Raw genomic sequence first — 16,437 nt, 5'->3', positions numbered from 1 at the left:
ATTAATCAATTATTCTGGTTTCGAAACCGGTTACATCCCCGATCCTCGTGTTTGTCAATGATTCATTTCTTTAATTGATTTATAGAGCATATTATAGTTTTAGTGCCTGTGGACTATTGTTGTCACAAATCTATACTTTTAGTTTTTTTTTTTTACTCCCTCCGTCCCAAAACATTAATTATCATTAATTTTAATTTTATTAAATGAAATGACATTAATTATCATTAATTTTATTAAATGAAATGACAGTTTTACTCTTTTGTTACATTTAATTTCATGGTAATTGCATTTAATTTCATAGTAATTTAACTAATAATGAGAGATATTTTGATAAAATGAATATTTATTTTTAAAAGTAAGTTATTATTTTGAGACAGATCAAAAAGGAAATATGAACTATTAATATGAAACAAATGAAATATATAACAGATTATAAATTCGATATTTTGTTTGAGGGTCAGTTAAACGAAAAAATCCAAAAATCTTCAACATCCAAAACCGATTAAAAAATGAAAACTGAAATCTTTCTGGCCAATTTCGAACCCAAAAAAAAAATCATATTAGAATTTCAAAGTTCGAACTTAATTCAATACGTAAAGTTGATCATTATTTTCGTATCAAAGCAGGCTTGGAAATATGGAATATCCTCGGTTGACTCCAATCAATTTTTGGAAAGTTTTTATTGCGCCACGTGGCATCCGGCGCCTATAACGTGTCGCCCTCCTCACCAAACTTCCGTGAGCCTCTCGATATCGCCGCGGCCGGCAGCACCACCATTTGAAGGCGGAGCTGAGTGTGAACAAACTGCTTGTAATGGGTTCATTGGCGACGTATGATATGGAGAATGGAGACATTCTGAAAACTATTCAGGTCGTGAAACCAGAGAAATCAACGACGTCGACGTCGTCCTCCGATGTTTCGCGGGATGTTCATGTTCGATTTGGGATTTTGAGAATGTTCATAGCAAATGTTCAGGAAGTAATGTTCGGAACAAAGCTCTCTGTGCTTCTTCCGGCGATTCCGTTTGCTTTTGTAGCGGAATGTTACGATGTCGGCGGCGTAAGTTGTTTATGTTTAGTGTTATGATACCTTCTTCATCTGAATCTGATACTGATAGGTTTACGTTTTCTGTAGCCATGGGTTTTTGCTCTGAGTTTGATCGGACTCACTCCACTTGCAGAACGAGTTAGCTTCCTCACCGAGTAAGTCTCCATGAAATTAACAATTAATTTTGAAATCATAACTATTTAGCGGTGTATAAACGCTTTAACACTTGTTCTTATTTTACAAATCCCTGCAAACTCAAAAGACAAATTGCGTACTTCACCGGTCCTACAGGTATATATCTTAATCAGTTCCAGTCATTTACTCCATTTTCCTGCAACCTTTTGTCTATTTGTGGTTTCATATCGTTTTCCGTTTCTATAATTTCTTTCTATCCAAAGAGGGATTTTGATGAATCGTACAATCATAACCAGTTATTAACAAATTAATGGCAGGAATGATGAATTTTCATTAACAATTAATCAAAGAATTAGGACATTCTCATATCTCATATCTCTAATTGAAAATTTGTCTTATAATTGCAGTGGGAGGGCTCCTTAATGCAACATGTGGTAATGCGACAGAGTTGATAATCGCATTGTTTGCTCTTCATCAAAGGAAGATTCATGTGCTTAAATACTCTCTTTTGGGTTCCATTATTTCAAACCTCCTCCTTGTTCTTGGCTCATCTCTCTTTTGTGGAGGCATAGCCAATCTCAATAAAGAACAAAGATTTAACAGAGTAAGAACATCATTCATTCTTCAACACTTTATTTCATTGGTATCTAACAACATGAACTTATTTCACCTTTTCATGATAAACAAACAGAAGCAAGTGGACCCAAATTCTTCATTGTTACTGTTGGGTTTGATCTGCCAGATTCTTCCATTGCTGTTTAGATATGTTGGCAATGAGCCTGCTGAATTGGCTACTGCTTCAGCTCTTGAGTTGTCTAGAGCAAGCAGTATTGTGTTGCTTCTTGCATATGCTGCATGCCTCTTCTTTCAGTTGAAAACTCATACCCAATTCTTTGAACAACAACAGGTTCATCTTCATCATATATCATTTGATTGTTATATTGACATTTTGACATCCAAAATCAAATGAAATTATGTAGGAAGGTAGCGATGAGGAGGTGAGAGAAGAAGAAGGGGCAGTGATAGGATTTTATAGCGCATTTTTGTGGTTAATCACAATGACAGTGATCATAGCCATTCTATCCGAGTATGTTGTGGACACCATTGAGGTATGCATGGTTAGCTTGTACAGTACAAGTGAGTAATGCATTATCTCTACATCTAATTATACCTTGTGGATTAGGTTGCATCAGATACTTGGGGAATTTCTATGAGCTTTATTAGCATAATCTTGTTGCCAATTGTGGGAAATGCAGCAGAACATGCTGGTTCAATTATATTTGCCTTAAAAAACAAATTGGTAAGACATCAGTAATGTTTATGTGGTGTAAAAGTTGAAACACAGTACAACATATTTTGTCATGTCATGTGGTGTAAAAGTTATTCTGTGAATGGTCATGCAGGACATATCTTTGGGTGTAGCGGTGGGGTCCGCGTCTCAAATATCAACATTCTTGGTAAGACATAAGTGTAACACACCCTAAGCATAGGGTACAACTCATGAATGAACATATGGATGAAGATCTCATGTTACATATTTGTGGTAACCCTTGCAGCTTCCTTTGTGTGTGATTGTTGCTTGGATAATGGGAATCCCATTGAGTCTTGATTTTGGAGTTGTTGAAACTGGTTGTCTTGCCTTCTCAATTGTCCTTACAATCTTAACTTTGCAGGTTTTACATTTTACCCCCTTCATCTTTTGTAGTATTTACAAATAAAAGAAAATTGGGGGTTTTATTGAATTTTAGTTGAATAAATAAAATGTGATGTATATACAGGATGGAAGTTCACACTACTTGAAAGGACTGATGCTTGGGCTTGCGTATGTAGTAATTGGTGCATGCTTTTTTGTTCAAAAAGTTCCCTCTGGTAAGTGCTTTATATATATAACATCTCTTCTATTCAATTATTTGCTTCTAATAAATATTAATATTATTTCAAATTAATGTGTTCATAGACCAATCGAATGCTAATGATTTGGGGATTCTTCTGTCATCCGCCATGTAGTCCTGCTTCAGTATGACGTCATCGGTGGGCTGAAAGGTGAAAAGTATTTATGCTGAAAAATGAGGCTTTGGAAACATGATGTTTTAGATTTTAAGCCCATTATAGGATTTTTGTGTTTGTCTCACTCTCACGTCAGATCTAGTTTTTGTATTTGAAATTAGTGGCAAATCAGTTTTCCATTTTCAGAATTTTAGTTGTTGGATAGTAATAGAATCTGTTTTCTAATATAATAAACATTTTTAAGTGTTTAGATGAAATAAAATATAATAATAATGATTATCGACTTGTAATAAACAGTTTTTTTAAGCGGAAAGTTGCTTCCTTCTAAGCTTATTTGAAAGTCTTATAACCTATTTGAAAATATTCTACTATGCGTAGAAACCAATTTAACATTTATCACTCGGACATCTCTAGAAAAACCATGTTTTGTAGATTTGTTTTTCTTTTTAACCAGCAACACGGATACCAATCTACTCTTTTACCCATATCATTTTTAGTCGATTTACATATATAAACAGAAGTTGTTAAACACTAAAACCAACTTATCAGCAAAATAAAGCTTGCATCCAATAGAAAACAAGTATTTTTCAAGATCAAGTCCTAAATATGTAAACCTTTGTATCAAATTAAGACTATTTTACACCTATTCTTTATAATAACCAAAATTTTGTGTTCTTGTATTAGTAATCAAGAACACAAAGCTAGCTAGCATGCAATGAGAATCTAACAGGACAAAAGGTTTTTTTGCTCAAAACATAGGCCAAAACCCAAAAGGAGACTATTATAGTTAACACTAGTATTAGCCATCAAATTTACACAACCACAACCACATCTTTCAAATTTTTTTCTTCTTCTTCTTGCTGCTGCTACATGGAGTTGTTACCAAAATGGGTTTTTTAGATTTCGACTTTCCATTCTTGCCTTTTTTACTTGAGAAATCATCACCTGAATCATCATCATCATCATCTCCAAACTTGCTATTTTTTCTATCACAAACAACAATTTTTCTCTCATCCTTCTCTTGCACCATTTCCGACTTCTCCTTAGGCCTCCAAATAAATAGTGACCTAAAACACCACGTAACAGCAACCCACTTTCATTTATTTGTTTATCATTGGAAAAAGAAAAGATGAAGAAGAAATTCCAAAGAACAAACCTTGAACTACCAGATGCCAACACATCATCACGTGGATGCAATTTGTTGACTGGAGTAATTGTAGTTATGTTAGGATCCATAACCTCAGCAACTAGTTGACCTGTGCTAATATCTATAAAATCAATAGGATGCAAAGCCAATCCATTATAATTCTCACTAATGTAACGCCCAACAACCACAAGTGACTCTGATGGATCCTACATTAAAAAAAAAAAAATTAAATTACTCTCCCTATTTCTATGAATAAATAATATCTGATAAATAAAATAAAGCATATCTGATATCACCTTTGGGTCCCATTCAGCTCGAAATGGAGTCAAGTGTCGATTAAAATCATGACTGTGTACAATTTCACGACTTGGTGTTTCCAAGTTTCCAAAAATAGAATCCCACACACGAATTCTATTATCTATTGATGTTGTCACTATTTTGCTTCCACTTATAGGAGAAAAATAAGCAGAGTTGACCACACGTTTGTGTGGAAGACTTTGAAGACAAGATTCAGCTTCCAAACGCCGAATATCCCATATACGAGCCTAATATGCACAAACATATAAAAATAAATAATAATAATAATAAAAAACATAATCAAGAAAATGGTAAAAGGTAAGAAAGTTTACAAAGTGATCATTTCCACAACTCAATAGAAGATCAGGCTGAAAAGGGTTGCAGTGAAGTCCCACGACTTTGGTTCCTTTCTTATGGATCAGAATCGAATTTCCTTTTTGTGAATTTGATCGAATGTCCACCCTATATTAAAAAAAAAAAAAAGAATCTTGCATCAATGTAAGCTAATGCAATCATCAAGATTCAAGAAGAAAGATTGGGTTAATGTATGAACATACAAGTGTAAGGATCCGAAATTATCTGCAACTAGCACAAGACCTTTTTCTGCATTCAAGTCCATACCATATAGCATTGTCCAACTGTTGGGTCCCTATGTAGATCATCAAATATTAAAGAAGATTCAAGAGTTAAGACAACAGATCATGCTTTCAAACATTCATAATACCAAAATGATTAGAAAAAAAATTAAAGAAATACCTGCCATCCATTAGGGTTGAGGTCCATTAATGGTGTAGATAAACCAGTCTCCAAGTCAGTGCAACTCATGGTTCCATCTGAAGATGCTGCATAAACTGTTCCATCATTTGCTGGACTAAACCTGCACATTAGTTATATCATGTTTAATGCAGAAAGAATGAATTAATAGAGAGAGAGAGTCAATGAAATATGGGGACAAAAGAAAACAGGCATGAAGTATCAAGTAGCTTACTTCATATTGTTGAGTAGGCAGCTATGTATGTTTCCATATACAGTCTTCTCATGCACCTTACCAAAATCCCAAACTCCTAGTTGTCCTTTCTTTATGAGAAAAAAGTTATGGAGATAAGAATAAGAACCATGAGATAAATCCAATTGACAGGCGACAGCTATACAAGATCTTATCACTAACCTTGTCACCTGATAAGAGAATGTTGTTATTGGTTGGATGGAACTCTAAGCATGTAACTCGTCTGCTATGATATCTGATTACTGCACAATTCACTTCATCTGGGATCACAAATTCTGGTTTTATCTATAACAATTTAGCAAAGATGAACATAAATGAGAGAGGTGAAAAACAGTGATTGTTTTTTATTATGGAATGATTATAAGATGAGATATAGCCAACAAGCTTACAGAAGGAACTCTATGGCGAACTTGGCGTTCAAATACATAATCCAAAGAGTTGTTTGTGCGTTTACGAGAAGCTGGAATAACCCCAAACTCCATAGCTACTCGGTGAGGACAATTAACCGTTGTGTGACCTTCAGAATGCAAGGAAACCAAAATCATCAACTAATTTTGCCCAATTTAGAGATACATCTTACTTATTACAATTGACTGACGTGTAATTCAAGTTGAATGAGAAAAATACCAGGCAATTTGCAGAGGAAACATGGTTTCATCGGGCAATCGATGTAAGTAGGTCCTTGAAACCCTGCTTGATGACCCGTTCTTTTACATACCTAGCAAAAACACAGAGCATATAAATAAATACACTCACAATGCTACAGAACAAAAAACCCTAACACATGAAGAGATATAATGTTGAAGAAGAGTATCGAATGTCGAGGGTTGTTACTTGTTACCTTGCAGACTTTCTTAAGACTGATAGTAATAGGCGCCTTCCCCTTCTTATTGGCTGCAGACGAAACTTCAGCCTCTTTACCTTTTTGCTCCTCGACGTCTTCTTCTTCTTGATCATCTGACTCAACGACGTCGTCTTCTACCTCTTCTTCGTCGTCTGAACTTTTCTCGGTGTCGGAGTCCCTCTCAATAACCACTTCCGGGAACGACGTTCGTCTTGCTCGAGCCGACATTCTCAAAGATCACGTAGATGGATACCCAGTTCGTGCGTATGTGTTTGTGTGTGCAAATGGAACTGAAGCAGGGAAAACATAAGGAGGACGGAGGGTATGCGAGCCGACAATGGAAGGGGGCAGCTGATGAACAATGATATTACAAACATATCCCTGTGTGGCGAGATGGTTGGATGTCAAGGTAGGGGTAATTTTGACATTTGCTGGATAACTGGCGGGAGACTACGTGGCATGTTATCGGCCGTTATTGGGGCAGCTTTTCCAGCGTGAGTCTCCGGCGCTGTTTTCTAAATGATCGTGGGTTTATGAAAAGGCCGACGAGGGAACGGCCCATGAACACGTTGGACCCGATCTCCAAGTCATTAACAATTAACAATTAAGCGAGTTGTATCGTGTTGTATCAGGTTTGGGCAGGATGAAACATTAAGCGAGTTGAAGTATTTGGTTTTTAGTTTTATTCATATAAGTTTACCGGTAGCAAGTTAGCAGGTTTAGATATTATAAATGTGTCTTATCTTGTCAAGTTGAAACACCAAAAAAAATGAAATAACTTGACCATAACCTTACATTGTTACCCATCTAGTTTTTGCATCTTGTTGTGATAACATGTGTACATAAATGGATTGAAATTACTTACAAAACCCCGTTTATTTCATGTCAAAAGGGTTAGTCAGTTGTGTTAATTTTTGGCAGGTCTATTGACAACTTAACATTGTCTTTGTCCCTTCGATTCTCTCTTGTGTTTGCCCTACCATGATTGCACGCTCTCTTTGCCCATGACATAACAAATAGCATGTTACTATTTCCTTTAACCATCATTACTTTGATGGATTTGGTGTTTAGGTAAGAATTTAGTCAAAAACCTTAGAATCTCAACTTATGATCATGAATTTTTCAAGCTCTCTCCTAATGGATTTTATGACCATTTGTTGTAGTTTTGTAGCACTAAATCCTGTAAGGATGCATAAACCAGAGGAAATGAGATAATCAAGTTTTGAATGTTTTTGATTAAGGATTCAATGTTAGAATGATAGACCTCGATTGATTTCAAGCATATAAATATGTAAATGATGGTATACCTTATGAATTGATACATTACAAGTGAATTAGACGCAAACACATGAAGGATCACTTGATCCATAAGTGGTTTTAGGGATTGTTTAGCCATAAGGGCAAAATGAGAATTTAGAAGGTGAAATAATGATTTCCATGATTAGATTGAGCTATAAGAATTGATTGGATATAGAATCTAGTTTTATGCATCAATTATGGTCAAACTGTAGCTTGTATTGATTGAAGAGGCTACATGGTTCATTAGTATATACTTTGAACAGTTAGAGCGATTATTTCCATTAGAAAGGTTTAATGATCAATGAAACCACAAAATCATTGTGATGAACTTAATGGATTAAGTCAAAATCTTATGAATGTCTAAATACATTATAATGATGTTTGGAAACCTATAGTGGTTGTACAAAGGACTTCCATCAAGAACCCCAAGTATTGATGCATAAGTGAATGGTCAAAAAAGGAGTAAAAATTGGACAATGTAATCTATTATATAAACGCGGCGCATTCATAAGAGAACACGATGCGTAACGAAAGTATGATATCAAGGGTATGGCTTATCCGTTTGACCTAATCTTAACTCCATAATTCCTAATTAGGTTAATAAGAAATATTTTGAGAGTTTGGGAATTTTATGACTCCAAGGGTATTTTGTTTATTTCTAGTAATTCACTTTATATTATATAGGTGGTGTTTTGAGGAGACTTTTACTGGAGTCAGGTGAGTGTAAGAACCTAAAATTTGGAGAAAGTTGACTTTTAGTCAAACATTGACCAAAAGGGTAAAATGGTCAATTATGAGAAAGAGATGAGAATATGAAGTTGTGACTTCATCAAAATAGCCAATAAGAGTTTAAGTCTCTTAGAAGAGATCAAATGAGTAAGTTTAAGAGAAAAGAATGCATGAGAAGATGCATTTTGGCCAAAAGGGTAAAATTGGTATTTTTATGCTTTTTGGGCCAAGTGTGTGACTTAATTGATTAAGACTAGTATTAAGTCACTAAGATATGACTTAAAAAATTTGTATAGAATGTTCCCACCTTCACGTGGATATAAAGAACATCAAAAATGGGTAAGAAACGAAGAAGATATGAATGTTAGAAGTTGGGACAAAGTTGTCCCAAAGTTGGAATGGAATTAGCCCAAGGGGCTGCTGTCAAGCCGGAACCGCGACGCGGCAAGTGAAGAAAGGGTTCAGACTTAGTCGTCTTCGTAAGATAAAAGGGCAATGTACTTTTCCCCGCAACACGGTGTATGGGCACCACGACGTGGTGGCGAAAGTAGGCTGCTAGTGGAAGAAGAGCACCATAGTGTCGCAAGAAAATGCACGTCCATTGACTGCAGTCAAGTAGTCGCCATGGTGCGGTAAGTAAGAAACCACAACGTGGTTATGAATCAGAACATAAGGTTGTTAAGCCTTCATTCTTGTCATTTTTGCACACCTAAACCCTCCCATATGGCACTTCGACAATTTGGAGAATGAAGAAGGGGAAAGAGGTGGTTTATGGTGCATATGGCTTTGATTAGAGAAGAGAAGCTCATGAGGTAATCATTTTAACCATTGTTAATCTAGTTAGGGTTTTAATGGTTTTTTGATTAATTGAGCTAATTGTGTTATATTAGAGTAAGAAAGCTTGTTTGTAGAGTTGTAGGAGATGTTTAGATGCCTTAAACAAGCTTGTATGTGATTTCCATAAGTGGAATCAATCCAATGTGAAGTTAGGGTTTGAAACCATAACTAGTGATTATGTATGAATTGATGCATTAGAGTAGCTTATGATGAATAAGGTATTATGAGATGCTTAACTCATCAATTAGATGAGATTAAGAGATAGAGAATGAAAAGATATAATTTTGATCCATTAAGTGGTTATTTTGACTTAGAGGGTCAAAAGCTCTTAATAAGCTAAGATAAGTATTAAGAACTTGTATGTATGTATGATTAAACCTAAGAGCAAAGAATATGGATCCAGATGCATCAATGGCAGAGTAAAGGAAGATGGGACACTTAGTATTCACTAAATGATGAGGTGAGTTATTACTCTCACTCTCTCACTTTAGAATTATATATATATATATATATATATATATATATATATATATATATATAAGGTTAGGTTCATGTGAGACGGCCTAATTTTGTGAGACCGTGAGACCACTTTTTTCTAGTGAAATATTCTAATATTATACTGTTTATAAAAATTAAATATGTGTAATATTCTAATATTCTAACACAATAATTTTAACATATTTTACATTGAAATATTCTAAAACATATAATGTTAGAATATATTGCATATTTTATTTTTACGAACAATAGAATATTAGAATAGTTCACTAAGGTAGTTTTGTTTTTTGTCTGCAGATTTGCGTGACCTCTTCTGTCTGCGCCGCGTAGACCACGCGCAGACATTAGCCTTCGCAGACTGTTTGTTTTTTTTGAAGACTGCAGACCTAAAAATGTTTGTGCGCCCTCTTCTTGGCGCAGATGTGGACCAGAGTCTTCTAACATCTTCAAACATCTTCTAGCCTAAAAAAACATATATTTCTTTATTTTTTTTAAGTTTTTTTTAATTTATATTCTTTCCAACTTTATTAATGATAAACAATTTGAAAAAAAAAATTACAAAACTTAAAAAAAAAACGTTCGACGATACAAACATGATATTTTTGACAAATTTATAAATAAAGATTTATTACAATAATAGTCATTGAAGTTGTTTATATAAATATGAAAAAAAATCATAATATATTCTTATATTTTTTTGCCAAATTTTGTAAAACATTATTTAATACAGTATCGTCAATTTGTCGAGAAAATATTTATGGTACGTTTTTAATGGATTTAATTGAAAAAATCTAAGTTTATTTCCATCCATTTATGTATCAAATTCTTTGATCACTAATTATAATGTTTAATTATAACTTTGCAACCAAAGTTGTTGTTTTTTATCAAATATATATGTTAATCCATACTATTTTTATTTATATTTTTTATACAATAATACATAAAAGTTAATCTAGATTCGTTAATTATTTATAACAAAGTCATAAAAATATTAAAAAATCACTTTGAAGTTTAAAAAAATCAGTTTATTTAGATTTCAGTTTATTTTAGTAGCCCGCAGATGTTAAAAAAACAAACAGTCTTCTTTTTTCAGACTGCAGACGTTTGGTCCACCTCTTCTACTGCAGAGGTCTACAGATGTGGTCCGCAAACTGCAGACATTTTATCTCAGAAAAAACAAACATCACCTAAAAAAATTTGGTCTCACGGCCTCACAAAATTATGTTCGTCTCAAATGAACTCTTATATATATATATATATATATATATATATATATATATATATATATATATATATATATATATATATATATAGAGAGAGAGAGAGAGAGAGAGAGAGACATGCACACACACACACACACACACACACATATATATATATATATATATATATATATATATATATATATATATATATATATATATATATATATAGAGAGAGAGAGAGAGAGAGAGACATGCACACACACACACACACACATATATATATATATATATATATATATATATATATATATATATGTTGAAGCTTGGGGCACTAAGTGGGTGTCCCCAAGTAATGAGATGAAGATAGATGAAGAATATGTGTGTAAGAGCATGTACACATATTATGAGTATGTAAGAGATATACACAAGATACATGTAGCAGAGCATGTATGTATACTAAAGTATGTGGGTTTAAATGAGAAGGGTATTTTGTTAATACCCAAGAGATAGAAGAGAAAGATAGATGATGATTACATGCAGTGTAATCATAAGAGTATGTAAGTATGTCTAGACATTAATGGTATTGTAGAATGCCAATATGTTATTAGACATAGTTAGAGAATACATATTTAATGGGTTAAGTACTAGAAGAGAAAGATTACATTGTCTCTTAATGAGACATAGATATAGATGTCCACGGGACTAGTGTTATGTGATGAGTCACATAGCTAAGATATGTATGTAAAGAAAAATGGTTCCTTCGGGAACACGAGTATGGTTCCTTTGGGGACAAGAGATAGAGATTCCTTTGTGAATAAAAGCATGGTTCCCACAGGAACAAGAGTAGAGTTCCTACGAGGACAAAAGTAAGATTCCTTCGGGAATAGTGTATGGTTCCTTTCGGGACAAAGAGTATTATTGTAACGACCAAATTTTCAAAAGAAATTTTTCATTTTTAAATTATCAAAACATTTCCAATTATCCATAAAATCTCAAGAACAATTGTTTTCAAATTCATACATCAACAAAATTTATTTCAAATATCAGAGTGTCCCAAAAGAAAAACGCATGTGAGAGTGCATGCCGCGCCATCAGACCTTGTCCTTGCCCTTAGGCTCGAAAGTACCTGAAATAATCAACAAATTGTAAGCTAATGCTTAGTGAGTTCCGCAGAGCATATCCCAGACAATCCACATAATCACATAATCATATTAGCTATAAAAGCTACATAATCCACATAAGCCATGCATACAAACATATGAGGAAGCCATGGAAACCCTCCAGGGTCTTATACCTAGTACCACTAGAACCCCTACGTGGTCTTAACTAACTGCCATGGGAACCCCCACATGGTCAATGCTTAGTGAGTTCCCCAGAGCATACCCCACACAATCCACATAATCATATAATCATTTTAGCTATAAAAGCTACATAAACCACATAAGCCATGCACACAAACATATGAGGAAGCCATGGAAACCCTCCAGGATCTTACACCTAGTGCCACTGGAACCCCCACGTGGTCTTAACTAACTGCCATGGGAACCCCCACATGGTCTTCCAGCCATGGGAACCCCTACATGGTCTTCTTGCCGTGGGAAACCCCCACACGGTCTTTACAACCAAGAGATTTCATACAAACCACACAAGCAAATATACTAGAATGCCATGGAAACCCTCCAAGGTCTTACATATAAGTGCCTCGGGAACCCCCCGAGGTCTTTCATGCGAGTATCACAAATAACTAGCATATCACATATCACATAACCAACTAATCATAACTCATAACAATAATGGGCCGACCTTGGTGCCTTCGACCCATTGGTATGGTGAGGAGACTCACCTCTCGTGAATGCTGAACTGACAAGATAATATCAGATAACTCCCACGCACTGCTCCAACTCAACTGCCTATAATTATCATGTGATTACCTTGTCAAAATCCCGAAATACCATAAATGCCCTCAAAGTCAACCCTAGTCAACCCTGGTCAAAGTCAGGGTCAACAGTCAAGGTCAACAGTCCATGTTGACCTCAACTCGTCGAGTGCATCCAGCAACTCGTCGAGTTACCTGAGTAACTCTTCAACTCGCTGAGTTATCTGTGTAACTCGTTGGGTTCCTTAATGTCCAGAAGACCGAAAGCTCATGTAGACTGAAAACTCTAATCCTTCACCGAAATCACTCAGAATCTAGAAACAGGTAAACCCTACCCGACTCGTCGAGTTGCCTAAGGAACTCGATGAGTCCCTTCCGTCCTTTTTGTGTTCAGATGTTTTTAAGCTACCCCAAAGCTCCAAATTGCAGATCTAGCCTCCTAGGGCATGGTTTGATGGGTTTTGAGCATTCTAACACTTCCTAAGTGTACATGCAACCCTAATAACCTTGGATCTATGTTTGTCTAATAATCATGCAAAGTTGAATTCCAAGGTTATATTCCTATCTAGCATACATGGGGAACATTTTTAACTTGAATGAAAGATAGAATAACTTACCTTGTTGTTGATTATGATCCTTGAAACCTTGTGAGCCTAGCACCCCAAGTGTGATGCCTCAAATGCTTCACACAACACCAAATGCAAAGGAGTAAACTTTGAGAGAATCTTACACTTGCAAAATCGGCTCTAGCCCTCTTGTTTCTTAGTGTCGCCGATTTTGGTGGAGAATGGGTTTCTTATATAGTGTTGACACATCTAGGGTTACACCATGTAAACCCTAATGTGTCATGACTCTTCATTTCCATGACCCATGGGTTTGTAACTCCCATTGAGCATCCATGGAGCATCCTATGGGTGGAACCCAACTTGATAATCCATGGAGCCTCTTAGCCCACTATATAAGATATGGAAGATTTACATAATCTACCCATATATTTAATTAGTTATCTTTTGATCACTTAATTAATTCTAAATTAATTCATGATCAAACTAATTAAACAATATTATTAATATATTAGAACTTATAATATATTAATAAACCATAAGTGTTATTTCTCTCATTTTAGTTTATCCAATTGCATGGTGCCATGCAACCAAAATGGACCATGTCGGGTCGGGTCAAGTACATACCAGAAATAGTTATGGACTTAGACACCTTATCCAACAGTCTCCCACTTGGATAAGTCTAATAACTATAACTGCAATACTTCAGGAACCGATCGGCAATCGTAGCTCTTTCAAGGTCTCTCGGAACTGAGAAGATGATGATACACCATTTAAGATAAGTGATCATATAATCCTCTGTTCTAGATATCAGCCGGACAAATACATGGAACAATGTCTTACTTATTGTCCAACAGTTTGTTTCCCGATTTCCGATTTGTTTGACAAAGAACTTAATTGAACACATCAACTTAGTTCTGACCGGGCCCGGTACATAGGTCAAAACAAAATCATCGAGGGGCCCAGATATCAGCTTCTAATCCAAGAAGGAACAGATAAACTTCGACTCATATGTTTATTCTACTACTCATTGAATTATACACAAGAGCACGTTTTATAACATCGAGTTACCAATGCGTTTTCGTACAATCAATGCATAACCAACTCATAAGTAACAAATCATATATCTAGGTTTGAAGACTTATATGATATTACCGTCTCACGATCACTCGAGATAAATTCCATGAAGTGATTCCAGTGAGCGTGGGTTGAGTCCAATGCTCAGAACTTATGAGCACTCATGAGTGTTGTAGCCATGTCCAACAACTTAGACCTCTGCAACCAATCATGACAGTCTTGATTCATACCTACTTCCGACATATGACCGACTGTGGAGGTTCGAATAATATGATATACCAAACATAATTATTCTGGAAGTCAAAACATGCAAAACAAATATAGTAAACGATCGACAAGAGATAGCAACACTTTACTCATAAATAAAACACCTTTTATTCATCATCTAATGTCAATTACACTTTACAAATTTCAAGGTTATCTAACTACTAAATCTAATATCATCCTTCAGCCCTATGCTCCGAGCATGCTGGAGATGCTTAACCCGAGTCAGTCCCTTCGTGAGGGGATCTGCTGGATTCTCATCCGATGATACCCTCTTTGCCACGAGGAGTCCTTCTTCTATTCGATGTCTGATGAAATGGTATTTTCTGTCGATGTGTCTGGATCTCCCGTGATCCCTTGGTTCCTTGGCTAAGGCAACTGCACTTTCACTATCACAGAAAATTTCCATTGGCTCTTTAATAGCTGGTACAACTCCAAGGTCTCCAATGAAGTTCTTCAGCCATATCGCCTCCTTTGCTGCCTCGCTAGCTGCTATATACTCTGATTCGCAAGTTGAATCAGCCACTGTCTCTTGCTTGGAACTCTTCCAAGAAATTGCTCCTCCATTTAAGGTAAAGACCCAGCCTGACTGAGAGCGGAAATTATCCCTATCAGTCTGAAAGCTAGCATCACTATACCCTACAACTCTCAAGTCTTCACTCCCACCGAGGGTAAGGACCCAGTCCTTAGTCCTCCGTAGGTACTTGAGGATATTCTTTACCGCAGTCCAGTGTGCCTTGCCAGGGTTCCCCTGATACCTGCTAACCATGCTCAAAGAAAAGGCTACATCAGGTCGAGTACACGTCATAGCATACATGATCGATCCTACAGCCGAAGCATAAGGTATTCGACTCATTTCTGCTATCTCAGCCTCAGTACTAGGGCTTTGTGTCTTACTCAATCTGGCGTTACTCTGGATGGGTAACTCTCCTTTCTTGGAGTCCTGCATGCCGAATCTCTTCAACACCTTATCCAAGTAAGTACTCTGACTAAGTCCAATTAGTCTTTTACTCCGGTCTCTCAAGATCCTTATCCCTAGAATATAGGCAGCTTCTCCTAGGTCCTTCATAGAGAAACACTTCCCAAGCCAGGACTTAACTTCCTGCAGAGTTGGGATGTCATTTCCTATGAGTAGTATGTCATTCACATACAATACCAAAAAGCTAACTATACTCCCACTAGCCTTGACATATACACAAGATTCATCTTCACTCCTAGAAAAGCCAAATTCTTTGACTTTCTCATCAAAGCAAAGATTCCATCTGCGAGGTGCTTGCTTTAACCCATAAATGGATTTCTCAAGCTTACACACTCTATTAGGGTACTCTGTATTGACAAAACCCTCTGGCTGACTCATGTAAACATCCTCAGCCAACTTTCCATTAAGGAAAGCGGTTTTGACATCCATTTGCCATATTTCATAGTCATGAAATGCAGCTATGGCTAACAGAACCCTAATAGACTTAATCTTGGTCACTGGAGAAAAGGTCTCATCATAATCAACTCCCGGATTTTGTGAGAAACCCTTTGCAACCAGTCGTGCCTTATAAGTGTGTACATTACCATCCATGTAGGTCTTCTTCTTGAAGATCCATTTGCACCCTAC

General features: G+C 35.9%; 2 protein-coding genes across 2 annotated transcripts; one reads left to right on the top strand and one right to left on the bottom strand.

Annotated features, from left to right (window-relative positions):
• The first annotated feature begins 617 nt into the window (after positions 1–617).
• Positions 618–3,399, top strand: LOC145113248 (vacuolar cation/proton exchanger 3-like). The gene is made up of 11 exons (XM_079049359.1): positions 618–1,059; positions 1,135–1,202; positions 1,310–1,338; positions 1,590–1,786; positions 1,874–2,089; positions 2,163–2,291; positions 2,366–2,482; positions 2,586–2,639; positions 2,739–2,855; positions 2,961–3,051; positions 3,140–3,399. The coding sequence occupies exons 1-11, from the start codon at positions 814–816 to the stop codon at positions 3,187–3,189; spliced, it is 1,314 nt and encodes a 437-aa protein (XP_078905485.1). The 5' UTR covers positions 618–813; the 3' UTR covers positions 3,190–3,399.
• A 381-nt stretch (positions 3,400–3,780) lies between these two features.
• On the bottom strand, positions 3,781–6,841 carry DDB2 (damaged DNA binding 2). The gene is made up of 11 exons (XM_079049357.1): positions 6,481–6,841; positions 6,267–6,357; positions 6,029–6,156; positions 5,802–5,924; positions 5,622–5,710; positions 5,390–5,510; positions 5,191–5,282; positions 4,966–5,095; positions 4,633–4,881; positions 4,346–4,542; positions 3,781–4,256 (listed from the first exon to the last, which is right to left on the bottom strand). Exons 1-11 carry the CDS (start codon positions 6,709–6,711, stop codon positions 4,025–4,027), a joined length of 1,683 nt encoding a protein of 560 aa, XP_078905483.1. The 5' UTR covers positions 6,712–6,841; the 3' UTR covers positions 3,781–4,024.
• Positions 6,842–16,437: the final 9,596 nt, after the last annotated feature.

Source organism: Lactuca virosa, chromosome 5 (genome assembly GCF_052849685.1).
Source record: "Lactuca virosa cultivar CGN04683 chromosome 5, Lactuca_virosa_CGN04683_v6, whole genome shotgun sequence".
Lineage (NCBI taxonomy): Eukaryota > Viridiplantae > Streptophyta > Magnoliopsida > Asterales > Asteraceae > Lactuca > Lactuca virosa.
This window is presented reverse-complemented; position numbering and strand designations above follow the sequence as displayed.